At 44.5% G+C, this 27,640-nt stretch overlaps 4 protein-coding genes and 1 non-coding gene across 7 annotated transcripts; 3 read left to right on the top strand and 2 right to left on the bottom strand.

The window, feature by feature from the left end:
• The first annotated feature begins 94 nt into the window (after window positions 1-94).
• Window positions 95-166, top strand: trnag-ucc. Its single transcript has one exon. It is a non-coding gene; the product is annotated as a tRNA-Gly (tRNA).
• A 409-nt stretch (window positions 167-575) lies between these two features.
• Window positions 576-4,995, top strand: polr2d (RNA polymerase II subunit D). Its single transcript, XM_047392408.1, has 4 exons — window positions 576-878; window positions 2,312-2,492; window positions 2,613-2,708; window positions 4,797-4,995. Exons 1-4 carry the CDS (start codon window positions 800-802, stop codon window positions 4,873-4,875), a joined length of 435 nt encoding a protein of 144 aa, XP_047248364.1. The 5' UTR covers window positions 576-799; the 3' UTR covers window positions 4,876-4,995.
• Window positions 4,802-9,012, bottom strand: LOC124884471 (dual specificity protein phosphatase 18). 2 transcript variants are annotated; one of them, XM_047392407.1, is made up of 3 exons: window positions 8,885-9,012; window positions 5,514-5,840; window positions 4,802-5,290 (listed from the first exon to the last, which is right to left on the bottom strand). In XM_047392407.1, the coding sequence occupies exons 2-3, from the start codon at window positions 5,822-5,824 to the stop codon at window positions 5,080-5,082; spliced, it is 522 nt and encodes a 173-aa protein (XP_047248363.1). In that variant the 5' UTR covers window positions 5,825-5,840; window positions 8,885-9,012; the 3' UTR covers window positions 4,802-5,079. The 2 variants fall into 2 exon arrangements, with proteins under 2 accessions (XP_047248363.1, XP_047248362.1); XM_047392406.1 differs by lacking the exon at window positions 8,885-9,012 and adding an exon at window positions 8,531-8,727.
• Window positions 8,078-16,791, top strand: LOC124884470. 2 transcript variants are annotated; one of them, XM_047392404.1, is made up of 5 exons: window positions 8,078-8,505; window positions 13,506-14,184; window positions 14,273-14,349; window positions 14,777-15,028; window positions 16,071-16,791. In XM_047392404.1, the coding sequence occupies exons 2-5, from the start codon at window positions 13,518-13,520 to the stop codon at window positions 16,326-16,328; spliced, it is 1,254 nt and encodes a 417-aa protein (XP_047248360.1). In that variant the 5' UTR covers window positions 8,078-8,505; window positions 13,506-13,517; the 3' UTR covers window positions 16,329-16,791. The 2 variants fall into 2 exon arrangements, with proteins under 2 accessions (XP_047248360.1, XP_047248361.1); XM_047392405.1 differs by lacking the exon at window positions 8,078-8,505 and adding an exon at window positions 8,930-9,052.
• Window positions 16,792-17,958: 1,167 nt separating this feature from the next.
• On the bottom strand, window positions 17,959-26,594 carry abcf3 (ATP-binding cassette, sub-family F (GCN20), member 3). The gene is made up of 21 exons (XM_047392664.1): window positions 26,446-26,594; window positions 25,383-25,530; window positions 25,220-25,296; window positions 24,803-24,858; window positions 24,440-24,537; window positions 24,230-24,352; window positions 23,890-24,156; window positions 23,726-23,806; window positions 23,578-23,637; window positions 23,446-23,502; window positions 23,343-23,365; window positions 23,178-23,233; window positions 22,895-23,095; window positions 22,068-22,144; window positions 21,900-21,944; window positions 21,663-21,795; window positions 21,458-21,546; window positions 18,836-18,927; window positions 18,627-18,759; window positions 18,461-18,548; window positions 17,959-18,384 (listed from the first exon to the last, which is right to left on the bottom strand). Exons 1-21 carry the CDS (start codon window positions 26,516-26,518, stop codon window positions 18,226-18,228), a joined length of 2,136 nt encoding a protein of 711 aa, XP_047248620.1. The 5' UTR covers window positions 26,519-26,594; the 3' UTR covers window positions 17,959-18,225.
• Between the last annotated feature and the right edge of the window lie 1,046 nt (window positions 26,595-27,640).

The raw sequence follows: 27,640 nt of genomic DNA, 5'->3' as shown, positions 1-27,640 counted from the left end.
AGATCGTTTCCTAACCAACAAAGACAACCAGTATGGTACCATCACCTGTTCTCTTGGCGCTTATCTAAACACAGTCGGAAATCCTCTTATGGCTGCGTTGGTGGTATAGTGGTTAGCATAGCTGCCTTCCAAGCAGTTGACCCGGGTTCGATTCCCGGCCAACGCAAAGTTTTTGATCCTCTGTCAGATTGAAATTTGGAAAAGATTTAGTCTTGGTTTGAGAAACTGTTTTCTGTTGTAAAACTGGGATATTGTATCGTAATATAAAGTCTTTCTCACATTCAATAATCATATTAAGGCTAATACTACCAAAACTAGACCTCAGCAATTTTTTCTGAATGGTCAGACTGTGAAATAATGAAACATCCGGGTCAATCCACGTTTAAAGACGTAAATGGTCATTTCACAGTGACTGGCTCCTAGTGGCCGCAGGGGACGCGGAAGGACATGGCATACAGTTATGATGCTGTTATTGGTCCCACCACGTGATCCTGGATGACAAAACAATAAATTACATAATAAAAACACAAAGAGCAGAGACACCGGTTGTCTTCGGGGTCAGACTGTACTGGAAACAGTGCGTTAAACGCCGGAAACCATCCAACCACCAGGGGGCAGCAGTTCATGTTACAGGCAGCGGAAGGAATAGCGGATGTGTCTGTGTAAAAGCCTCAGCGCGACTTTGGTCCTTCGTCCGAACGGTTCCGCGATTACCGGTACCAGAAATCAACAGGTCTAACCAGGACCCAAAAAGATTCCGAGAGAATCACCGAGACTCCTCTCCGGCTGTGGTTCCGTCATGGCAGCCGGAGGCGCTTCGGTTCCTCCGCAGCTCGGAGACGTAGAAGAAGACGCTTCTCAGCTGTTGTTTCCTAAAGGTGACAAAGATCAACACAACACCCCAGATCTGCTCCTGGTCTGTGTTCTGCTGCCACGAAGCCGAACTTGTCTTGTTTGTTATAGAACAGCGGAACCTTTAGGTTCAAATGGGTTCTAGTTCTGATAACCACAGACAGGGGATCCCGTCCCCATCACATTGTAACAGGCTGAACCCCTGACCAGTGGTCTGCTCTGTATCCGGGTCGGTCACTATGGTAACCGATGCCCTGTAGCAGCTCAGGTTTACAGCTTTAGGGTTTTCTCCAAAACCATCAACCGTGGTACTGACATGTGATCCAAGCTGCTGAAATGGGTTGTCTCTGCCTTAGAGATATGGACCTTCATCACCCGGGTTAGAGCTGCTGCTCCTCCACGTCGAGAGGACTCATCTAAGCAGGTTAATCTGATCTGGATGAATCCTGGTCTCACCCCTTGGCAGATTGTCCTGCCTGTCTTTCTGGGACAGAACCCTTCAGAGCCACATGCACTAAAAAGGATCATATATATAATATATATATATATATATATATAGAGAGAGAGAGAGAGAGACAGGTTGAAGGAGGGTTCTAAAATATAAATTATTTGGTTACTTCATATTTATTTATGAATCTATAATGAAACATCTGTAGCTGAACCAATGATACCAGGAGACTTTATATTATTTTTTTAATGTTCATCATCTCTGAAAACATAAAGCTGACTTCGCTCTGCTCCAGAAATTATTTGTTGTGAAGGTTTTGGGTTTTTTCTTCTACAATCTAGAACAGAAATAAATGAATTCAGTCCAACACAAACATGATTCGGGTCGAAAACCATCAGAACTCGGTTCAGACAGGGAGGTTCTCGGCTTCTCACAGGTTCATTCTGTAAAGCCTTGGGAGTTTGCACTGGTCAGAGACCCTGGGCCAGGACCAGAACCAGAACTCTCATGTACCTCCATTCTGGCCTGGGAACATCTTAAGGAGAGGGATGTTTCAGATTCCTGCCTGGACCTGTTCCCTCTGGTTGGGGGAATAAGATAAACCCGATCAGAACCAGAAATTATGTTCGTGACAATCGGGTTATGCTGTCCTAGTTGACGGACAGGTGGAAAAGCTCAGATCATAGTCCAGTTTTTATCCAGTGTTGGTCCGAGCAGGGGTGGGATCATGAGACAGAATCAGAATCTGGTCTTGATCGGATCTCCTCACACTGACATGGAGCAAGACTAATGTTTCTGATAATAAAGTATCAGAATGAGTTAGCTCCATCAGAACCAGTGAAGAACCCCAGGTTTATGTCCTCCACCTGCTTCCGGCTAAGATTTAGCTTGGGTCCTGATTGGCTGCTGCTGACCAGAGCTCAGCTCCTGATAGGCTGATAAACTGGACCTGAGCTCAGCTTACATCTCTGATAATGTGTCTAGGTTTTAACGGTCCTGTTGGTTCTGCAGAGTTTGAGAACGCGGAGACACTGCTCAACTCGGAGGTCCACATGCTGTTGGAACACCGGAAGCAGCAGAACGAGAGCGCAGAAGATGAGCAGGAGCTGTCTGAGGTCTTCATGAAGACACTCAACTACACGGCCCGGTTCAGCCGCTTTAAGAACCGTGAGACCATTACCGCCGTGCGAAGGTACTGTTGCTCTCCCCGCCACAGAAGAGGTTTTGACCCAGTTCTGTCTGGTTTTGCCACTGTTCCAGTTCTGTCTGCCAGATGTCTGAGGTTCTGACCCAGTTCTGCCTGTCTTCCCAGCCTTCTCCTGCAGAAGAAGCTCCATAAGTTCGAGCTGGCCAGTTTGGCCAATCTGTGTCCTGAAGCCGCCGAAGAGGCCAAGGCTCTGATCCCCAGGTGAGTTGGAACAAACCCTGCCCTGTTGGGTCAGACAGAACCAGGCGTTTCTCCCTGAGAATGGATCTGTACAGGTATCCTGTTCTCGTGCACAGAACAGTATGATGGTGTTAAAAATTGATCTGACAGAACTGCCAGCTGTCACAGTTACGGCTGGAACAGGTCCTAAAATCCAACGATTGGGTTGGTTCTGAACGGTTTAGTTCTTGGTTTCAAGAGAATAAGTGCTGATCAGAGGTCTGGGCCAAACTGCGTCTCACACAGTGTTCTGATCCAACTGAATTTATGGAATGAACAAGATTTCTAAATTAAAAAATGTATGGGAACCGATAAATAGCGCCCCCTGCTGACCTCTAAACTAGGAGTGTAACGGTATAGGAATACGTACGGGAAACGTTTGGCATAGCCTTGTCGCCGCGGCGCACTCGTGCACTGAATTAATACGACGTTGTTTTACAGCTGAACACATGCAGAAGGTTTATGTGCAGAACTAAGTGCACATAGTTCTGGTTCGGTGTGCAACTTTAAAACGTGACATCAGAACTTAACAGTATGGACTCCCAGCTATCACTGAAGTCTGCTTTTAGGTAACGTTGAGCTTTCTTGTTCAGCTACATGAAGAAAGAAAGAAGGACCAACTCAAATGGTTGTCAGTATTTTCAACACTTAATTGAAATACACACCAGAAACAACTTCTGGTGCTGGAGAAACAGAAGCTAAGGTCCAATTCCTGCTGCCTGTAGTAGCATTTAACCAGCCTTAAAGCTGCAGTAGGTAACTTCTGTAAAAATGTATTTTTTACATATTTGTTAAAACTGTCACTATGTCCTGACAGTACAATGAGTCAGATGATCTGTGAAAAAAATCAAGGTTCTCTGGCTTCTACCAGTGGTCCTACTGCCATATGCAGAAATACACCGTTCCTGGTCAGAACCAACCAATCGGAGCCAGGAGAAATGTCTTAGCAGTATCAATCATGCTCATGTATGCGCTGCTCACATCGTCCCCTGCACACAGCATGTCCTGCAAAGCTAACGACTGCCGGTGTGCTGCAGCTGTGCTACTGGTGGAGAAGCAGCCGAACGTTACAAGAAAACCGCCAATTTCTTGAGTGCCACCTGCTCAGAAAACAAAGACAGAAAAACAGAAGACTGATGATGAAAAGCTAGCTGCGTGTTCACGGCAGGATCCGCCATGGGGGAGGAGCTTTGGAAGGAGTGCTGTAGCACACAGAGAGCAAGGGGGAGGGACCTGTAAGGTTAAGTCAGGCTAAGTCCATCGTTTAGTTAGAACTTCCTACCACATGATGGCTGGATTCCCTCCAAAGAGAGCTGGGCCTCACGGTGCATTCAGGGACAACCCGTACACTGCATCGTCCTGAAATCAATTCACCACCAAAGTGAAGTCAACATTTTTATTCTCAAATATCAGCGAAGTCTTATAAACAGACTGGAGTGCCAAGTCAGAAACATGTCACAAGGAGAAACCCGGTTCAGATCCGGGTCGGCAGAGTAGAATCCTTCTGTCGAGAACCAATGGACTAAATATGGAGTCAGATGTTCTTTATGAAGAGCAGAGTGAAATGAATGAAGTCCTGTGCTGTTGATCCAGTTGTTCTACCCCAGAGAAACCGGCCAAAGGTGCTCAGCCTGTAAAGCAGCTTCATTATCCGGCCGTTCGGGTTTAATCAGAACCGTCACAGAACACAAACTAACATAGGGATCAGTTTTCTGTCATGTGACGATGAGACTATTGTTTTAAGTTTTAAAAGTTCTGTCTACAGCAGTCGGTACCACCTGAGGAGGAACTTCCAGTCTTTAGGATCTGGGTCGTGCAGGTTCTGAATGTGTCTCTAGTTAAATACATCTGATTTTAATTGAGCGGGTCATTAACAGGGTCAGGTTCTGAAGTAGCCCAGCTGTTGGACTCAGTTCTGTTGGATATGGGACATTTCTTATACTTGCAGGACTCCAAGTACTGTAACTGGACCACTGCTGTTCAGAAAGGTTCAAACTTTCACTGAATCGGTTCTGTTGATCCAACATGATTTTTGTTTCTTGTGTGATTTTGGGTTTGTTCTGGTTTCAGTTTGGAGGGTCGCTTTGAGGATGAGGAGCTGCAGCAGATCTTGGATGATATCCAGACCAAGAGGAGCTTCCAGTACTGACCAGCTGACCCGATCCGATTACTGATTACATCAGGACCATCTTGAGCTTTGAGTACTGATCCGATCTACCCCCTCTTATCATTCCTTCTACTGTATTAATAAAGTGTCGTCTGTTTTTTACCTCGTCAGTGTTTTCATGTGTTCATCTTTGAAAAGTTCTGGTTCTGGTATCCTGTGTTTGGGTCAGAATCAAACTGTTCAATTTCACACATTCACATTGTACTTTGGTCCATCAGGGTCCAGCAAGGCTTCAGGCAGAACTCCGGCTGCTGTTCTTACCATTCTCATTGTGTTCCGACCCAACAGCTTCCTCTCGTACTCCATCAGTTGCCTCCAGAACCCAGCATTGGGTCGAATAAACGGCCGGCACTCCAGAACCAGTTCATGGGCCTGACAGAGGCTGAGACCTTTGAATCTGTACAGAGCAGATCCAACATGTATCAGAACTGACACAGAACAGAAAACATGTTGGTTCTGTAGAACTTTTCAGGAAATAATCTATTAAAAAATTCTTGTTAAACTGGGTCAGGTTTGGGTCTGATCCTGACCTACCCAGGAACAGTTAGGATTCTGTCTGGGTTGATAGGTCTTTAAAGGTGAGATCAAAAGCAGCACCGGGCCAAAACCTCTGCTGTTACCTCATGAGGTAGGCCATAATCAGAGCTGGTGAGCGACTTCTGCCAGCCGTGCAGTGAACCAGTGTGGTCCCTGTTTGGTTCTGCTGGATCCGCTCAGCCACCGGGTCGAAGTAAAGACTCAGGAGGGCATGGGGCTGGTCCTGGACGGGGACATGGAGGACCTGCAGGTCGTCCAGTGCCGGGTAGGAAACGTCCTGCAACCCAGAAGCGTTGATGATCAGCGTGACGTTCCTGCTGGTCAGCACCCCCAGGTTCAGCGCTGAGTCCAGATCGCTGAGGAAGAGCCGGGCCGAGACTCGGGAGATCCTCATGAGCCCAGCCCACTTTCTGGAAAATTTAAGCAAAAGTTTCAGAAGCATCAGTGTGGACCACACAAACACAGTGAGCAGCTACAGCGCCACCATGTGGTCAGCTGTTTATTGAAACATCCGTCGGTCTGAAGGTGTTTTTCTAATTTAAATGAAATAAAAAGGCACTAAAGCTGTTTGGTAGCAGCAGAAGTGATGCGAGTCTCCATGGTGTTGAAATGTTTACAGCAGTCGGTTCTTCCCTCACAGCTTCTGGGTTAACCTGTGGTCCACATCAGTCTGGAGATCATCAGAGGGAGGAATGTGATGGTGAGAAAACTTTGATGAAATGTTTTGTGGACTTTGATTTTAGAGTGAAGTCGACTTATAGGCCTTTATATCTATGTGGAAGGGCCTTATGTAGTTCTGGCTCACCGGCACCGCATTGTGGTTCTGAATGCTTATGATGACGGCGATCTATGATTAAAGTTTGATATGGAGTCAAACTGAATGTCGGAGAGGAGTCATGATGCAGTGTGGCTTCAGTTCCCCATCTCACCATCTGCGTCGCCAGTTTCCCCCGTCTCAAAAACAAGCGTACCCATGGGTCAGAGTTCACGTGAGGGACCGCTCTTTGCATGGAAGGTGACGCCAGTTTCAGGTCCTGTTTTGTGCAACGCCACGTTTATAAATGAGACCGCTGGACTGTTGGTGAGAAAAGCAACCAACTATGGGGCTATAATCCTAAACAGGTCCAGTTTATTTTTTCAATCCCACCAGAACAGCAGAAAACAGTAACTGACACATCAACACTTCCACACTCAGGTGAATGAATAACACAAAGTATGCGGTTAAAATCCTGAGTGGCCACCCACTCCCACAGACCTCTGACAAATGTGCTTGACTCTTGCAGCTCCAAGCTGTTACCTGCTCATCTCCTGATCACCAGAGGAGGGATACCACCAGGTGCCTCTGGTTACCAGCCCCGCTCTGACTGAAAGAGTTCACATTTCATTTATGCAAATAACACAGAGCTGCTGCATGGGACTCTGGTCTGGTGGGGTTTCATTTGAATCCAGTTCAAATTTTGAATCAGTTGTGGCACTCCTGGTTTTCCAAACAGGACAGCTTTTAAATTGCAACGTGGTGTGGTAATGTTTCCTGTTATAAGAAATGTGGAAGTCAATGGTTTCCTGTTGTAAATGTCACAGGTTGCACATCAAGGCCCGTATTCCCAAAGAACCCTCAGACTAAAAGTAGCTTCTAATGACGTCATCCTAAGAAAAATCGGAGAACTTCTCGAATTCTAAGATTTTTCTTTTAATTTTCCCTCGGTACAATAAAAGTTATTCAGGAAGCATCTGAGGTCTTCAGAGAGCTCCTAACCTGAGATGTTCAGAGCAGTGAGGAGGACCTTTAGTGAGTCTAAGAGTGTCTGAAGCAGAGAAGATGGAGGAAAGACGGAGAGAAAGGAGAGATCTTCTCCTCCAAGGAACAATGACTTAATAAAATGTGAGAAATTGTAAGATTTTTCTCAGAATGGCATCACTAGGAGCTACTTTTAATTTTAGGATTCTTTGAGAATATGGGCCCAGGGGCCTCATGTACGAAGCGGACTTACATACAGAAATCTTCAGGGTAGACAGTAAGCTGAACGCCAGCTGCCAGAGAATGGTTCGGGGAAAAGTTGAAGAATGTTGAACATTACAGCCAATGGCGTTTCGGGAATATTTAAGAGCTGTTGAAAATGTTGAAATGAATAGCCAACTGTGTTTGAGGAATGTTGAAAGGCCAATATGGTTCTGAACAGTGCAGGTGCACAAACCCAAGAGAACCGGCAAAGATTCTTCAAGAACTCTACCAAGTCCTAAAGATGCTTTTCATTAAGGGGTTGAATCTTCTGAATGTAGTTTAGCAATAGTAAGTACACGTGTTTCATTTTATAATATTAGTTGTATACAGCTAACAGAACAATGATCATGTGTTATGACGTAATAAAATTATATTTGAAGCACGTAACTGAACAGCCGGAGCAAAAGCAATCTTTATGAACCAACAGGACGTGCTGTGAGAAGTGGGATTCGAACCCACGCCTCCAGGGGAGACTGATGTCATCACCAGTGTATTGTGACAATAACTGCGTCATGTGGGGTATTGAAATTGTTCCAGTGTTATTATTTCCAAACTTTATATAACACTCTGTCATTTGTTCTGGTTCTGGTCCGCCTTTGGACCGGTTGATTCTTATTTAATCTGAGTAGCCTCCTGTTTGTTGGTATTATTTACTGGACTCATTAAAGCTCATTTCCACACAGCAGACTGTGAGAGGAACATAGAAAGAATCGGTCGTCAACACGGGCACGAAACGTCCTCCTCATTTACGAACAAGTAAACGGCTCCATTTCGTATCCAAAATATCGAGTACTAAAATATTACGAAATGATCACCACCATCACTGAACACAACCCATTAGTCAGGATCACATGAGCTGGATCATGTTCGGACCTGTTTCGGGGTATGGGTCTGCCACGCCCTAAATTAGGATCTTTTCGGATCCGTTCGGTTCTCTTCTGTCAGTGGGTCGTCAGCTGCGTTTGGGTTTCGTTTCTGTTTTCCCTCTTCGCTATTAAAAGAAGCTGCGGCAGCAGAGGATTTTCGTTCCTGTCTGAGAACACCCTGATCGGGCTGAAACGGCTCCTGTCCGGGTAAGACTTGCTTCCATTAACTCACCTGTCCAGGTAAAATTCTCCTGATCTGGGAGGTTTCCTCTGAAACAATATTAAAAATAAAACACAGCCCTGAATCTCGCGGTGTGTTCCGAGATTATTCGTGATTGGAAACTAAACCAGGTTCAGACCAGACTTCCCCTAAAAAACTTCAAATTTATGTTTTCCTCTTGAACCGGATCCAGCGGGATTTATTTCACTGCAGAAACAGGATTTCCTCTGAGACCGAAAAGTTTCGGCTAATTCGGCCTTGACTGTTTCCACTGTGTTCATCGTTTACTGGAAGAACATTGATTCTTGATTATGTTCAAATCAATAAAACAATCAGATACTGACTTTCTGGTTAAATGTAACTTACCAATCATATGTTCCTTCAGATGAAATCACTTTAACTTGACAAAACCCAAAAACGGGACTTTCTGATGGAGTCTGAACAGCGTGGGGTTTTATATTTCAGGTCTTGGTCTCTCACCTCAAAGATCTGAATCTGGATCAGAAGAACAAGCTGAAGCTCAGGCTGTTCAGGGTCAGTATGTCTGCTGGAGAGCTGAAATAATCCTGATGATTGGACCATGCAATAACAGGGTTATTTTATAGTTATATATATTTTATTGCTTCACTAACTGCTCTTGCTCTCAGTGGAAGACACACGTGTTTGGTCTGAATTTTTCTCAGTCTCTTTGCATATCCTCCAAACTTGTAAATTATGGATTTGATCAGCTGGACTCTCAACGTAATGGATCACATTTATTCGACGGGAAGACAGGGTAAAGGAGAACCTCTTGTCCAGAAGGACGTTCACACAATGGATGCTTGGCAGCAGTGGAAGATTGTGTTCCTGACTATGATGTCGGAACCGCAGTGAAGTTAGTTTAAAGTTGGATATTCAAACTCCGCAGATTCAGCGGGTCAGCCTCCTGTTTTGGCCGGTAAAAGCAGGCTGATTCCGGGTAACTGCTCTCTGCTGTGTCGCTCCTCCAACACACGGTGGTTCGTTTATGGACCGTCGATAAATGTCCGAACCAAACACTCTGGAGAAACACACAATTAATAACTTTCATGTCTTGTAACCCAGTGACACAAAATGCATGTCAAATCATCATATTAGACGAGAAAGATGTGGCACACTAATTTATTTTGAATTTAAGTGCATTTTCTGTTTTTCTATGAATTTTTAATATTACAATTCACCATTTTTCTTCAATAGCTTCCAGGTCATGTGACCAATTCACACAAAATCTGTCTGAAATTGTTCTACTAGACTGGATAGATGAGACGCGCCCTTTTTTATTCCATTTTAAGCATTTTCTATTTTTTATACATTTCTTTCATCACAAATCATGTTTTTTTCCAATACAGTACAGAACTACTGTTAAATAATTTTATTAGACTGAATAAATGAGACACATTTCTTTTTATCTGATTTAATTGCATCTTCTATTTTTTGTCAATAGCTTTGAGGTAACATGACTTTCACAAAACTAATGTTAAATCATTCTACTAAACTTGACAGATGAGACAGTCTTAAAGCTATCTAACAGATCTACAGTTTTATTTCCAACATTATTTATTTCTAACATTATTGGACAAACTTCACACCTTGCTTGCATGATGGACATTTCCATCCTTTCTTTGCGTTGTCATTTTCTGTGCTGTTTGTGTTGAGGCACTGGACCTGGAGCCATCTATCAGTCATCATACTGGATCTGTTAATATCGCTGTAGATGCTGATGACTATGGGCAGGAAGGATCTCCTGTAGCTCTCTGTCTTACAGCAGATCTGAAGAAGCCTCTGACTGAAGACACTCTGTTGTTGTAGGACAGTCTCATGAAGAGGATGATCAGGGTTCTCCATAATGTTCTTCATTTTATGAAGAATCCTTCTTTCCACAATGATCTCCAGAGGTTCCAGAGGAGTCCCCAGAACAGAGCCAGACTTCTTTATCAGCTTGTTGAGCTTTTTTAAGTCCCTGGTTCTGATGCTGCTTCCCCAGCAGATGATGGAGAAGAGATCAAACTCTCCACAACAGACTTATAGAAGATATGCAGCATCTTGCTGCAAACACCAAAGGACCTAAGCTTCCTCAAGAAGTACAGTCTGCTCTGTCCCTTCTTGTAGATGGCTTCACAGTTGCATCTCCACTCCAGTCTGTTGTCCAGGTGAACACCGAGGTATTTATACTCCTCCACCACCTCCACTTCTTCTCCCATGATGGAAATAGTTTTTGACTTATTCCTGTTTCTCTTAAAATCTACAATCATCTCCTTTGTTTTAGTCACGTTCAAAATGAGATGATTGTTTCCACACCATGCCACAAAGCGGTCCACCACCTTCCTGTACTCAGCTTCTTCTCCATCTCTGATCCACCAACAACTGCAGAATCATCTGAGTATTTCTGCAGATGACAGGAGTCTGTCTTGTACTGGAAGTCTGAGGTGTACAGAGTGAAAAGGAATGGTGAGAGTACCGTCCCCTGTGGTGCTCCTGTGCTGCTGACTACCTGGTTAGACTCACAACCCTTGAGTCTCACAAACTGTGGTCTGTTTGTCAGGTAGTCTTTGATCCAGGAGATTGTTGAGGTCTCCACCTGAGTCTTCTGGAGTTTCTGACAAAGCAAATCAGGTTGGATTGTATTAAATGTTCTGGAGAAATCAAAGAACATGATCCTCACAGTGCTGCTGGCTTTGTCCAGATGACAGTGGGTTTGTTGAAGCAGGTGTATGATGGCATCTTCAACTCCAACTCCACAGTGATAACCAAAATGAAGGAGGTATGTAATATAATGCTATGTTTAATCAAAATGATCAATTGTGATTACAAAATGTTTTAAAAAGAAGTGTGTCTCATGTATTCTGTCTAGTAGAATGATTTCACATTAGTTTTGTATCACTGGGTCATGTGACCTAAAAGCTATTGAAAAAAATCATGATTTGTGATGAAAGAAATTTGTAAAAAATAGAAAATGCATTAAAATCAGATAAAAAAGGGCGTGCCTCATCTTTCCAGTGTAGCAGAACAATTTCAGACAGATTTTGTGTCAGTGGGTCACATGACCTGGAAGCTATTGAAGAAAAAGGCTAATCTTTGACCCAAAAAATTCCTTAAAATGTAAAAAGGCTTAAAATGGAAATAAAATGAGTGTGCCTCATTGATGTAATCTAGTAGCATGATTCACCATTGTTTTTGTTTCAATTGATCACAAGACAAGGAATTTATTTATTTTTATTTTCCACGATTGTTTGGTTCGGAAACTTATTGATGGTTCCTAAATGAACCACCGCAGGTCAGAAGAGGGAGCAACAGAGGGCAGCTAGCCGAAATCTGAATGCCTGAATCGGATCAACCATGAGCTAGATGCTGCTAACTCAGCGGAGCTTGAATATCCAACATCCAACTTCAAGCTAACTTCACCACGGTGAAGATGTGTACATATTTGGACTTTTGAGAACAGGATTTCTCCTTTTTGGAGTTGGTGGTTACCTGGCTTATCGAGTGATTCGCAGAACGTGGACGGATGTTCAAAGCTTCCTGCGATGTTAGATGGAGTCTGTAGAGCGATCAACATTCGGACTGAAATGTTAAGAGAGCAGAATCTCAAGCTGGACATGATTCTTGAACAGAATCACAGCCTGGCAGCGGTTGGACTCAGAGGTTAAAGGATATAATCTTGGAGAAGTTGTTCGCTCCAGATCTGCGGAAAATACCAGAAATTTGGCTATTTGGATTCACAATTGAGACATTCCAGTAAAACTCTAAGGTGGTTGGAAATTCACAACTGCCTGAACCACAACATTTATTGTTTCTCTAAATCTGGCGTCCCATGTGGTCTTGGCAACTTCTGCTAACTGGCTATCGATAAAATATCTCCTGGATGTTATATAAAGACGACGCTCTTCCCCAGCACTCCCCTACCAGCTGTGTGCTGATAGGACTATGCAGCCGATTGATAAAACTTCCACCTCTCTTCTCAAGGACAATGGCGCTTCTATCAGTGTTGACAGTCTAATTCTTACAAACACACTCAGACTTATATATATTCACACCCTCCAGATTTCACCGTACCCTTGATAACTCTTTACTTATGTGTGTTGCTTACCCCTGCTGAGGTTTTTTGTACTATTTCAGACTCTATTCTGCTAAGAATAGAGTCTGAAACATTAATTTTTTCCCTCCTATCTTACTTTACCTAAATGTGTGATTTCATTACTTTTCATAGATTTTCAGGTTTCTCAGAAGGATTACCAGCAAAAGCCAAATATTATTAGTATTTCATTACTTTTTCATTGATTTTTAGTTTTATCAGAAGGATTACCAGCGAAAACCAAATATTATTAGTAATTTGACAATTTGACTACAGCTGTTTTTACACCAATGACCAGAGATTTTTAGATTTCTTATAAGGATTGTATTACAACAATTTCATACCAGTGAAAGCCAAACATTATTCGTATTAAAAACCTTGGACCTACCAGTGACCCAGCTTCTCTACTTAGACTTCAGTGAGTCCCATGACTGTTACTGTTTGAATGATGGGACCACAGCTGCCTCATACCAGCGACCTCAAGGATTAATATGATCATTTTTCTTCTAGAACAGGATGAATTTCTTACCACAGAGGACTTAATGATCTAATTACCTCTATTAGAAAGACTGGATTAGAACCAGCTCTAACCAGTAAACTCCCAAGGATTATTAATGTCATTTGATTTGTTTTTTTGTGTTTGATTTTCTGTATCATTGTAATGTTTTTCCTCATGTCCAGCGCTTTGAGTGCCTTGTTGCTGAAAAGCTCTGTATAAATAAACTTGACTTCAAAATAAAAGTCTCTCCCAGGGATTAGGTTGTGTAATGGTAGTGTCGGTTCTAGTGTTCCTGCAGTGTAGATCAGAACCAATACTCTCAGGTTGGTCTGGTACTGATCAGTTAGTAATTACTGAAAGTGATTTTGACCTCTGATTTTTGTTCTGGTTCCTTTTAGACATCAGACACAATGACCACACAGAGCCAAGCTGCTACAAACCAGAGACCCATCATGCCACAAGTCCGGTACCACCCATCCATTCGGACTACGGGAAACAAAGCCTTAGCTGAGTCCATGCAGAGTTCCACAAGTGGTGCCGCTCAACGTCCTCAGACCAAAACTCAGCCTAAAATCGGCAAAAAGATGCAGGATTCCTGCAGAACGGGTCCTGCTGTAAGACCACATGTGGTGCGAGAACCACCTGACAAATCTCCAGGTTCTGCTGGAGACCAAGCCTTAAGCAAATCTACTCAGAGGTCTGGAACGGGTGCTTCTCGCCAACGTCAGACCAGAACTAAGCCTAAAATTCCCCTAGAGAACCAGGACTCCAGCAGAACAGGTCCTGCTGCCAGACCACATCTTGATGGAGGACCAGAACCTGAGAGAGATTCAGGATCTGCTGAAGGCAAAGTTTCTCCCACACCAGATCAGGTGCCACTGGATCTGAGGGCTGATCTTGACAGGGCTCTGCTGCAGCAGGTGGAGGTTCTGACCCGTGGACAGAGCACCAACCCGGACTGGTTTAACTGGAGGAAGAATCGGATCACGGCTTCGGTGGCTCATCGCATCACTCACTCCAAATTCGTTAATGGCAGGAGCACAGCTCCACCCCTTTCGTACCTGGCTGCAGTCACAGGTAGGCCCCGCCCACAAACACCTGGGCCCTGCTGGTTTTGTCAGTTCTAATCAAATCAGTTGTGTTAACAAATCTGTTGAGTCCACAGGTGAGGGGCCCAAAGTCCAGACCAGAGCCATGAGTTGGGGGATCCAGAGGGAGGCTGAGGTTGTCAGCAGGTACCAGGTGGGTTTATGAACGGGTCCTGACAGCACCGGGAAGGAAAAGTCTATTACCTGATCGCATCAATTACTCAGATGTGCATTTATCTGTTATCCATACCTGCTTCTTCATACAAGAAATAGAGAAAATATAAAATATTTAAAACATTTTCTTTTTAAATTCAGTTTATCATTAGCCTCATTGCCTAAGCCATAAAATATTACTTAGGCTATGAGGCTAACGTTATATAAAAGTCTGTAAAATATGATGATGAATAATATCATGGTTTCAGAAAATCTGATTTTTTTTCTTAGATGAAGACTTAAAACAAAATTAAATCTGATAAGTAAAACATGCAAAATATTCTGATGAAAACTGAAGAAAAACACAAAGCTCTGAACAGGAAGTCTTTAGTTATTCCTGATGATGTCATTGCTGATGTCTTCTGCAGAAGCTGAAGACAGCGGCGCTGGGCCGACCCGTCACGGTTCTTGATTGCGGCCTGTTCATCGACAGCCAGCGTCCCTGGTTGGCAGCAAGTCCTGATGGCATCGTGATGGACAAGCAGACTGGCCAAAGGCTTCTGTGCCTGGAGGTCAAATGTCCCTACAAACACAGAAATCGAAGCATAGAGGACGCCTGCAGGGATGACCCTGCCTTCTGTCTGCAGCTGCTGAACGAGGACAGACGGAGCCCTGGGAAGGTAACATCTCAGCATGCTCAGACTCATTTCACCCGTCTCCTCCATCTCACCTGTATGCTCTATTAATACCTCCGTCTCACTGGTCCTTGATGTCCCTGTCCCGTTCTGATGCTGACTATAGGCATTAGTGTTGGCATAGGAGGGGGGTTGGGGATAGGGTGCTAGGGACCATTACCCCCACATAGGGTCCCACCTGACTGCTGAAATGCTGTGACTGGTGTCTCTCTCCCTCTCCTTTCTCTGTCGTTGACTTTTGTGCCTCTTAAAACTCAACGGCAAAGCAGAAACTACTGCATTACTGACCAACGTGCATTAACATCAGAAGCAAAAAATAACACCTGCTGTCCAGTTTATATGTTTTACCAATATGCAGTAGTCTAAGTCATCAACATTCTGGGAAGAGTGGATGCAAGTTTGCAGTAAGGAGCCGATTTCTGAATGTAATCAGAGCTATGGATTGCACTCATATTGCTATAGGGGCCCCATCTGAGGTCGATATGCTTTAGTGAATAGAAAGCATCTTCATTCAATATATGTTCAACCTATTTGTGATGCGAATGTGTCACAAATAGGTGATGTAATGGCACATAGGCCTCCTCAGCTCATGATTCCTTTATACTATCAAAATAATTATAAATATTCTAATTATAATAGTTGTGTTAGGACCAAACCTCCATCAGACTGCGTCTGCGATGGCGGCTTCTAGGTCATTAGTTGTTATTGATGTGACGCCCTGAGGCTGCCATACAATCAGCGCCACCAGGGAGACCGGGGTGTGGCCCCAGTCTCTGGACGTGAAAAACTCAAACTGTGAATGGTACCTTTTAAAGAGGGGACAGGAAGAAGAAGGGTTCTGAGCTAAAGCCCCAAATGGTTCAAACCCTTAAAACACCCCTTAAATATGCACCAAAATACTATGTGACAAAATGGGCTCCTGAATTCAAGTCCAAATTTAAAATATATCTGGCGCCGCTGGTAATATGTCTCACCTGTCCTCCCTTACACCGTCTCTGTCTTATCTGTCCTCTCTATGTGTCTCCAGCCTGCGGTTTATGCCCTGAAGACATCCCACAGCTACTTCACCCAGATCCAGGTCCAGCTGGCGGTCACAGGCCTGTGGCAGGCTGACCTCGTCGTCTTCACCCTGAAGGAGACGGCCATCGTTCCTGTGGAGTTTGATCGTGAACTGTGGGCTGAGACAGTTTTCAAGCTGCAGATGTTCTATAGGGATGCCGTCCTCCCTCATGTCAGACAGAAAAGACAGCAGAATGTAGCAGCAGTCACATTGCCAGAACTGTAGAGACAGGATGGTCCAAACAGAACTGGACATTTCCTTGGACACGTTCTGTCCTTAGAGGATAGATGTGTTCTGGTGCTGGGTGTGATAGAAGACATTTGTTACGAACAAGGGTAATTTAGCTTTTTAACCTTAGTCTAACTTTCTGTTGAGTGACTGGTTGGGTTCTGTTGGGTGACTGGTTGGGTTCTGTTGGGTGACTGGTTGGGTTCTGTTCAGAAGCATTGAATCAGACTTGGCAGCAGTAGCGGCACAGCCAGTCTGAAGAACACAGTCCTCTAGTCCATTTTTGTATCAGAGCAGCAGAAGTGTTTAACCAGACAGACAGAACCCTAACAAGCTTTTGGATCAGAACCAGTGCAGACTTTCCCAACTGGATCAGCTACAAACACTTTTTGTTGTTACATATTGAACTTTTTACTGCAGTGGGTTTCCCGTTAACAAAATAAATTCATTTTATGTGAAATCTGTCTCAGATCATTATTACCTCTGATCATCAATTAACTGTTTATCAAGTAATGAATCATCAATGAAGTTATCAATGACAGATAACTAATTAACTGTTCATCAAAAACAGATCACGACTTAAATGGCGACTGTGGCTCAGTGAGAGGAGAGGTTGTGGGTTCAATTCCAGCTTACTCCTACCACATGTCGATGACAAATAACACACACACACATATATATATACATATATATATATAATCTCCACAAACCACATAGGCTGGTGTTCTTGAACCCGTAAGCTGTCTGTATCATTAGTTGTATAGATCCCATCCATGGTCTTCTACTTGTCTAAAATTCAGGTTCCAGAGTCAGCAGGTCCAGTGTGGAAGTCAAGTTTATTAATATAGCGATTTTCAGCAACAAGGCACTTCTTCTACCAAGTGACATTCTCCATTTTATCCCGAGGGGATCCCCAGGCATTCCAAAGCCTTGCTCCATCATTAGCATGCTAACATTACTGCTCGCATACTGACAATGGTATTTGCATAATTAGGTCTGTTAAGTGTGCTAATGGCCATTAATAATTTTAGTCGAAAAAAATAAATCTTTCTGGTTTTGTGTTAAGACATTTAATTTCTAATTCTTAAGTTTATGTAAAGGTTAGCATAATAGCGTTACACTATAATGCAAAGTTGTTAGCATGCTAGCATAGGTGCCACTCATAAAAATTTGCGTACTAAAAATTAAGCTGGTGATCATATGAGTCGATTCTGAACAAAGCAACTGCCTTTCAAAGTTCTGCTCGAAGAGAGTCCATGTCTTCCCACATTAAGCCCAGATATCAGACCACAGAACTGGTACTGTACCACCGGACAGATCTACCCAAATAATGAGTCATCAGCACAGAACCCCCTCCAACACTACCTGAAGATAACCAGAACTATCAGGAATGAGAGCTTCTCTCCATATGGCAGAAAAATGTACATCTCCTCCCCTACAACTAAACGCAAATCAGCATCGAACCCCCAACCCATCCCGGATTTTCACACATACTGAAAGATGCTTATCTCTGATTGGACTGGTAATAAGGTGAGGTGTATTTTGATCAAGTAGAACTCATAGTGTGAAATATTGTGAACATTCTGGTCCGTTTCAGTCAGATGAAGAAGGTGAACAGAAAGTAAACTCATGGTATTATGTTTTTATTTTCTGGTCCTTTAAATCTCGCCTTAACAGGTTCAATGTGACCTGATAATTAACTCGATTCATTACCAATCCAAAGTTCACTGGGACTTCACCAGGTGACCCCAAACAACCAATCATCTCTCAGCAGGTCACCTGAGCAGTGAAGAAGACAGTTCTGGTCCTCCGATGTGCTCCGACTGCTTATTGGCTGCTTTTCCAGGATTCCTTTTGTCATTGGTGGGTGTGTTCAGTCAGCAGTGGGCGGGCCTCACAGGTAACCCTCTTTCTTGAACTGTTCCTGCAGGATGTCCCGGTATTCATCGAAGCCACCATCAACGCGCCAAACCTTTCCACTATCACACACCCACAGCTCCTTACACACCAGCCGGATGAGTCGCTCGTCATGCGACACTAAGATGACTCCGCCCTGAAAGACGGACATCAGACAGGTGAGGGACACAGCTGAGACACTGATCAGGTAAAAGAGGAACAAACACACCTACCTTGAACTTGTTGAGTGCTTTAGCCAGAGCTTCGATGGTCTCCATGTCCAGGTGGTTGGTCGGCTCGTCCAGGATGTAGAAGTTCGGACTAAAAGACAGATAAATAGTGTCTTCTTATCATCATCCTCATGAACCAAGCTAACAGCTGACCCCGCCCGTGCGTTACCATGGCATGGTCATTTGAGCGAATGCCACCCGGCTTTTCTGTCCTCCTGACAGACTGGCCACTGGCCTTGTGGCCAGTTCTCCGGTAATACCATAACCTCCCAGCTGGTGGCGGTACTCCTCCTCTGTCCGACCTGCCGTACAAACAAAGTGGCCAATCAGAGTTCACCATCCAGCTACAGCTCATGTATTTGTTGTCACCATGGTTACCGGGAAACTTGTTGAGCAGCAACTCGACGGCACAGACATTCAGGTCAAGCTGGTCCACGTGATGCTGACTGAAGTAACCGATCTTCAGGTTCCTGATGAGAAGAAATCTGTTGAACAAGGGCTAAAAAAGCAACAGCTGCCTCCAAAGTTTATTCTGTGAAACTTTCCCCATCAAAGAGTACCTAGTGTTTCCCCTACCAGTATCCAAGGGGACCGCTCCCCCAACCCCCTCAAGAAAATCACGACAGGAAGTAATTTATTAAATGTCTGTATGTGTTCACACGTTACCAATTTTAACACAGCAGGAGAGGATCTATATTGTTTCCAACTCATGGCGGAGCAACACGCCTATTTAAGTCTTGATGTAAGGCTGCGCCTTGCAGACCCTTCCACCAGGAGGAGAACATGGAGGAAGTCAGGGTTCCTCTGGTAGCTTTAATTATTGCTCCGACAGTCAAGTTAATTTTTTTCTAAATCATGCTGGGGAACACGCAGAGAGGAAAAGAGAAAACCGTGGTGGGTGATGCCCATGTATGGAAACTCATATGGGCCAAAACTCTAAATCACCTGCCGCTGAGAGCGCAAGTTTTAGGTACGGACTCCAAATAAAGTCTATATTTAAATAAAAAAAAGTCTAAACAAGCCAGTATTTTGAATGGTCCTGACTGGGACGGAGGGAGGATTTCAAAAATAAAATCCAGCTCCCCCTCTCTTTGTCACATGTTAAACACATGAACTCAGACTGGATATCAGAGACTGTAAAATGTCTCAATGACTCCGTCCTTTGTTCATTGGCTGTGGTTCCTTATTCAGTTCTTCATTTAACGGGACATATGATGCTTTTACATCCTTCATATTCCCCCTTAAACCATCCAACTGTGGTCTATATAAAGTGGAACCTCAAAGCTTTGGTCTAAACTTCTTCTTGTAGCTCCTCAGGCTCCTCTTTTAGCTGTTTTCTGAGGAGCGTCTGAGAGCAACACGTTTTGGTGCCGTCTCTTTAAATGCTGCTGAGGCCTCTTACACACCACCCCCCTCCAGGTCAAAGAGTTGGACTTTAACCCATTTCTGCCATTTTTGTAATAAAAATGGCATTTTTGATAAACAATTACCTAGATAATTGATAAAACAATGAAACCTGTTTATGTAATAATAATACTAGAACCTGCAGTACGGTTCTGTCCTCCAGCAGCTAAAAGGAGCACAAGGCACTAACATCAGCAGAAGACCCGATGCTACTGCTATCAGAACAATGTCCAGGATGTTATATCAACACAATAAATTCATGTCTAAAATAAAGTTTACCGCTTTGCTGCATCCATTGTTTCCATAGACTGAAGGAACTGACCCTTAATCAGATGAAGTCTTTCAGTAAATCCTTCTACATACTGGAGGAGGTTGATGAAGAACTCGTCCTTGAAGAGCTTCATGCAGACAAAGAGGAATTTCTCCACTGATGTGGGAACATTTCCATGAAAAATGTAATTTAACCAGAAACTTGGAAGAGGTTCTGATGCTGGGGGACGGTGGAATGACTGGTGTGGTTTAATACACCCAACAACCAAACCAAATGTTTCCTCTTTCAGCTTCAGCATACTTCAGCTTGGACTACAAAATCAGTGAGAAATAAAAATGATGGATACGTGACATTGATCTGCTAGAAGTCCATGACCTTATTTAGCTCTTCAGCAGCAAACACTGAGAAAAATGTAACAGATGACAGAGAAAACTGAACGGACTGAAATATATGACCCAAACAGAACATAAAGATATCTCTGCAACACCTGGAGAGACTAAATTCAACGTTTCTGCTCTCCTACAGACTCCAAGTACACAACAACATGGATTTAAAGGCAAAAAATGTGGATTTTGCAGGATATGTCCCCGTTAAACATCTGATCCACTATTAAATCATAATAAATATGTTTTTATAACAGTTAAAAGGATTCTTCTTAAAATGAACATTATGGAGAATCCTGAGCATCCTCTTCATCAGACTGTCCTACAGTCTGATGAAGAGTGTCTTCAGTCAGAGGGTTCTGCAGATCTGCTGTAAGAGATGCTACAGAAGATCCTTCCTGCCCACCGCCATCAGCATCTACAACGGCTCTGAAGAAACCTTGGATGATATGAGCTACAACATTTAATTTCCCTTTGGGATGAAGAAAGGATTTCTGAATTGGATTGAATTAGCATCTTATCTGTTTGAATTGTTTGCAGACCAAATATTATTAAACTTTTTGTTCACATAAAAGAAATTTTAAAGTAAGTCCACAAAACAACTTTTTAATTTATCACCGATAAATTACAGGCAATTAATCCTGATCAAGAGTTTTACTAGTTGCTTAGTACTGATAGAAATATATTCAGACAGATAGATAAATAAAGCTCAGCAGATGGAGAGAAACAGAGAGATATGGAAAGATGAAGATGAATATAAAGATTTATTACTGGGGAAACATTGGGTTTCCTGATCAAACATTATTATTCCTGAGTAAACAGGTTAATTTAATAATACTTTATTGACCCCAGTAGGGAAATCAGTCATACTAATCACTTCAGTTTCTGTGGTTTCCTCAACAGTACATTCAGGCTCACAGCTAGCCAGTCTGAAGGTCTCACCTGTGAGCTTGTCTGACGCCGATGACTGGCGTCAAGTCACCCATCAGCAGTTTCAGGATGGTACTTTTACCGGCGCCATTTTCACCAACCTGCCAGAGATGTAAACCATCAATGCTGCAGCATAATCAATCTCTCTCATTAGTTATCTGATCAGTTCAGAATATGGTGCTATATGACGTCCATGGACTTTCTGATCGATACGTACGATGCAGATGCGGGACTCAAGGTCGGCAGACAGGTTGAGTCCGGCGAAGAGCGGCTGATCTCGACTGTAGTAAAATTCTACTTCATCTAACTGAAGAATAGGGGGAGACAACTTTTCGAAGTTATCTGGAAACCTACAGGAAAACATCAAGCAATCAATCATAGCCAGTATCATCTCTTCGCTGGTGGATCATTAAATTCTGTGAAGGCCTAAGCTGACAGATGTTGAACTTCTTACCTCAAAAGGGCCTCTGATTCTTTCTGGATGGGTTTTAGCTCCGGTCTGCAGGACACAACAGCAGGTATCACCACAAGGTGCAATGCAAAACAATAAAAACACTGACACAGCCTCCCTGGTATACACAGACACAACGAGAAACAACGTCTGGTCAGGATGAGAACTTACAGCTTCTCCAGAAGCTTGATCTTACTCTGGACCTGTGCAGCTCGGTTGGCGTTGTACCGAAATCTGTCGATGAAAACCTGAAACACAAAGAGTTCCAGTATTAGTCTGGGGCCAGGATTCAGTTCGGTTCAAGAGTTCTTTAAGTCCAACTGTCACAATAAGGTTCAGCTGCAATTTCTGGATACCATTGCCCCTAATCCACTGGCTCGATTTTGCCCGACTCAGCTCCACTCGGCTCGCTTTGCGAGTATTTCCGTTACTGTTATTTCAGTACCGGTACCTACTTTTTTGGTACCTCCTTCTTAGCAGGGTGAGTCGGTACTGTACATGACGTGAACAAACGGCCGTTCACTGATTGGCCGTGGCCAGCCGTAAGAGTCAATCAGCGTAAAATAAACTACCGCTCTTTTCAGACATGCGAGTGAGAGAAACATATGATGGAGTCTGCACAGTTATCCGGAAAAGTCACTCCTTGGAGCAACGACAAGATGCTAGCTTTTCTGGCGATCAGAGGATTTTGGTTTATATCTTGTTGGAATTGAAGAAGAACCCCAATCAAGCTCACAAATACGACACATGATGCTCTAAAATCGCGCCTCCAGCAGGTGTTCCCCTCAGTGAAGCAAAAGCGGGTCTATGGAAATGCAACACACAACGTGCAGAACCGTGCGGAGTGGTTCTGGGCTGGCCAAATCGAGCCAGTGGAAAAGGGGCATATAAAGTTCAGTAGGTATAAATACCTGATTACCACAGGTAGTACCTGTATATATGCTATCTGTAGCACCTGGTCGTGCTGACTGTACTTCAGTCGTAGTACCTGGTAGTACCTGTATATGCTGTCTGTACTGCAGCTGAGCCTCGTACTCTCGGTGCTGGTTCTTCAGGCGGTCTTCTTTGGTCTTAAGAAAGTTCTCGTAGTCGCCACGGTAACAGTCCAGCCTCTGCGAGTGCAGGTGGATGATGTCAGTCGCAACAGCGTTCAGGAAGTTTCTGTCGTGGGAGACGACCAAGATGGTGGACTGCCACGTCTGAGGGGGAGGAGTCATTCAGCTCACATTAGCTCGAGGCTAATGACCCCATTGTTCAATAAATGATGCTACGGGCACAGACCTGCAGGTAGTTCTCCAGCCACAGAATGGCTCTAATGTCCAACATGTTGGTGGGCTCTGAAACACACACACACAATCAGAATACTACCACAATACTACAGCTAATACTGATAGTGCAGGTAGTTCAAGACATGGTCGGAGCTGGTTGGGGGCAGATCTGACTTACCATCCAACAGCAACAAGTCAGGACTGGTGGAGAAAAACACAAACAGGTTCAAGGAATCATGTAACCAGCCAGAGCGGGAGGAAACATTTGAGCTGAAACTCACCGAGCGAAAAGCGCCCTGGCCAGCGCAAGCCTCATCCTCCATCCTCCTGAAAACTCTCTGCACACAGAAAACAACAGTGTTCTCTACGTTCTACACACAAACATGGAAAACGTGTGTTTGAGCATCACTCACTTTGTGGCCTGCTGCTGCATTTTAGGAGAAAATCCAAGTCCAGCCAGGATGACAGAGGCTCTGATTGGACAAGAAAGACATGTTACAGGCAGGATGAAGAATCTGTCCAACGTGAGGACAAACGTGTTGGTGTGGCTACCATAGTTACCGTGCTGGAGCTTTGTCAGCCTCGATCTCCTCCAGTTTGGCATAAATCTCTGATAGTCGGACACTCTCCATCCCGTCAGCCCTTAAACAACAACCGAACATCACCATCTGCTCTGTAAGTGGAATAACCTGCTGCGACCCGTGCCATCACTAGTCCACTCTTACGTTCCATTGGCGATGCGAGCATTCAGACGCCGCTCCTCAGCCAACAGCTCCTCTCGCTGCGTGTCACTTTGCAGGACGCTCTGCAGTGCCACCGTGTCATCACCCGCCACTTCCTGTTCCACATGCAAGATGGAGATGTGAGCCGGCACACGCAGATTCCTGCTGGCTAGCATCTTCAGCAGGGTGGTCTTTCCCAGTCCGTTTCGACCAATCAGACCGTACCGCCGGCCTGTTGCCAAGGACAGCTCCGCCCCTTGCAGCAGACACCTGAGTGCAACAACATCGGCTCAGGAATGAAGTCTGATTGTAAACCGCACCTCTGATGACGAGCAGTTCTCACCTCTCTCCAAAGGAAATGTCAAAGTTCTCGATTCGGATGTCATAACTGCGGTTCTTCCCTGACTGGTCGGCTCGGCTGTCCTTCTTATTGCTGGCCTGACTGGCCGAAGCCTCCTCCAGGACTCTGAGAAGACAGGTGTGAGAAAGACAGGTGAAGACAGGAGGAAAGGAGGAGAGACGTAAGGACAGGTGGTGGAGCTCAGTGACTCACAGTGGACCGGAGGCTTTCTGAGAGTCCCTCTCGTTTCTGCGCTCATTCTTGGCTTTCAGCTTGGCTTCAGCTTTCTCCAACTTCCTGGCATTGACGGTCTGCAGAGAGATAAAGAGGGACAGGAAGTCAGAGGAGAACCTGTCTCTAACAGACACATTTTTATTAACAGAATTAGTTCGACATAATAAGACAGAAACCAGAAGGAACCACAGAGATCCAAAACTGAAGGAAAGCTTTTTCAAGCTTTATCTTAACTCCACAAGTTTATATCCATGCCATCATATAAGGCTGCAGAACATTCTTCTGGTTCCTTCAGATCTGGTGTGTTTTAAGATCAGAGGTTAAATGTTTGAACAGACTCACTGTGTTCTGGGGACGTTTCATCATCCAGATTCCCTGGACATCTTTGGCTGCTGAGACTAAGGAGAACCACACAGACATCAGTCAGCACAGCAAAGAGTTTTAATCACACAGTTTTACAGTAAAAACGTCAAAAATGCATCAAAATAAGAGAAACCGGGAAGCGGTCTTAGTTAGAGCTCTCTAACATCAAGATGGTTAATAGGTGGATCATACTGTTGATCCACATGGAAGAAGAGAAGGTTAGGTCATCACACCTGAAGTTGAAGGGATTTTAGCCTTCATCTGAAACAGAATGAGTCTTGGGGTGGAGCCCTGTGTGACGCCACCAGCTGAGCTACAGCTTTAAAGGACCTGATCATGGTTGTAGATGTTAAAACCAGATGATGGTTCCAGTCAGACTCAGCCAGAGTTCCTTACCAGAGTCAGCAGACATCTGAGAGAGCTGCACTGGAGTCTCCAGCATCACCTGCTTCTGGGGATGGTGATGGTTGTTCCTGGGAAACACAGAGCTCACATTTACCTTCTGATCCTCGACATGACTGACAGCCAATCAAGCAGACAGCAGGACGGAGGAGCTCACAGCTTCAGGGTGTTGAACATCTGCAGGCAGATGTCTCTGATGTCGTCCTCGTTTTTACTGTCAGCCGAAACCTCCTGCAGAACACCACCAATGGCGTCGTAGACTTCCTCGCCATCCTCGAAGTCTGCGCCACCGCTGTCCAACACACCTGTCACACATTAACAGTGTCACAGCTACACCCCCTTCATCTAGACCTAAACACCTTAAACACGTTTCTACAGGCCCCTGGTCATACTTCTTTAATCTGGACCAGCTGGAAAGCCAAGCTATTACAGCTATTATTAAATCAATCCCCCACAACATTATGACCAACCCTCGTCTCTGGTTGGTCATGATTAGTCTGGGTCCTTTGGATTGTGGAAAAGGGTCAGCATGGATACCCTGCAGCTGTAAAGAATCAACCAACAAACTGGGATGCTCAGGTTTGATGTCCAGCAGCTCCCCAGTGGGGTCTCCAAGATCCTCTTGTCTTTTAACTGGTTTTGGTGATTCCTTCCACAGAGCTACAGTTTAGATCCAGTCACACTTTGGTTCTGTTTAAAGTTACTCAGATCTAACAGGCAGTAGGTGAACATGCCTACAGACCTTCCCAGTTATACCATTTAATGTCAGTGGTCCTAATGCTTTGGCTGGTCAGACTCTGTTATATACTTTGCCAGAGAAGCTAACTTTAAAATAATTACAAGACAGGGTGACTAACACGTGCTGGATCTCTAGCCGAGCCCTGTTTGTAGTCCAACCTGAGCCATCTCATTTAGTTTACTACAAACATGGCGCCGTGTTTCCTGCTGTTCTGAAGGGCCACCAGTGGCGGTTTTCTGTGGATCTATTTCTGACCTTGCTGTAACCCGGGCCAGAAGGAGGTCAGTGCTTTCCGTGTATCCCGGCTCGGCTGAATCATCCCGGGAAGCTGAGCCGCCAGAGAGCCGCGGCTGCTCGGCTCACAGACGCACTAAAGGCCGCTGAGTGGGTCTAACCGGAGCCGGCGGCCGCTGCCTCCGTCTCCTCGCTATTTGTAGCTCTGAGGTACCGCCACCCTACCGCTCTTTCAACGCAGCCTCACCTGTAATGTAATCGAAAAGCTCCGTGTCGATCTCCGGGAACTCTGTCTTCAGGATGTCCACGTACGTCGCCATGATACCCGGCCCTGGACACCACTGAAACGCGCATGCGTCAACATGTGACACCTCCGGATTATGGGGGATGGAGTCTATAGTTTCAGTGACCTCAGCGCGACAAGTCTCACACGTACTTAATACAGGTCCTTCTCAAAATATTAGCATATTGTGATAAAGTTCATTATTTTCCATAATGTCATGATGAAAATTTAACATTCATATATTTTAGATTCATTGCACACTAACTGAAATATTTCAGGTCTTTTATTGTCTTAATACGGATGATTTTAGCATACAGCTCATGAAAACCCAAAATTCCTATCTCACAAAATTAGCATATTTCATCCGACCAATAAAAGAAAAGGGTTTTTAATACAAAAAACGTCAACCTTCAAATAATCATGTACAGTTATGCACTCAATACTTGGTCAGGAATCCTTTTGCAGAAATGACTGCTTCAATGCGGCGTGGCATGGAGGCAATCAGCCTGTGGCACTGCTGAGGTCTTATGGAGGCCCAGGATGCTTCGATAGCGGCCTTTAGCTCATCCAGAGTGTTGGGTCTTGAGTCTCTCAACGTTCTCTTCACAATATCCCACAGATTCTCTATGGGGTTCAGGTCAGGAGAGTTGGCAGGCTAATTGAGCACAGTGATACCATGGTCAGTAAACCATTTACCAGTGGTTTTGGCACTGTGAGCAGATGCCAGGTCGTGCTGAAAAATGAAATCTTCATCTCCATAAAGCTTTTCAGCAGATGGAAGCATGAAGTGCTCCAAAATCTCCTGATAGCTAGCTGCATTGACCCTGCCCTTGATAAAACACAGTGGACCAACACCAGCAGCTGACACGGCACCCCAGACCATCACTGACTGTTGGTACTTGACACTGGACTTCTGGCATTTTGGCATTTCCTTCTCCCCAGTCTTCCTCCAGACTCTGGCACCTTGATTTCCGAATGACATGCAGAATTTGCTTTCATCCGAAAAAAGTACTTTGGACCACTGAGCAGCAGTCCAGTGCTGCTTCTCTGTAGCCCAGGTCAGGCGCTTCTGCCGCTGTTTCTGGTTCAAAAGGGACTTGACCTGGGGAATGCAGCACCTGTAGCCCATTTCCTGCACACGCCTGTGCACGGTGGCTCT

This window comes from Girardinichthys multiradiatus, chromosome 18 (assembly GCF_021462225.1).
Source record: "Girardinichthys multiradiatus isolate DD_20200921_A chromosome 18, DD_fGirMul_XY1, whole genome shotgun sequence".
In the NCBI taxonomy this organism is placed as follows: Eukaryota; Metazoa; Chordata; class Actinopteri; order Cyprinodontiformes; family Goodeidae; genus Girardinichthys; species Girardinichthys multiradiatus.
This window is presented reverse-complemented; position numbering and strand designations above follow the sequence as displayed.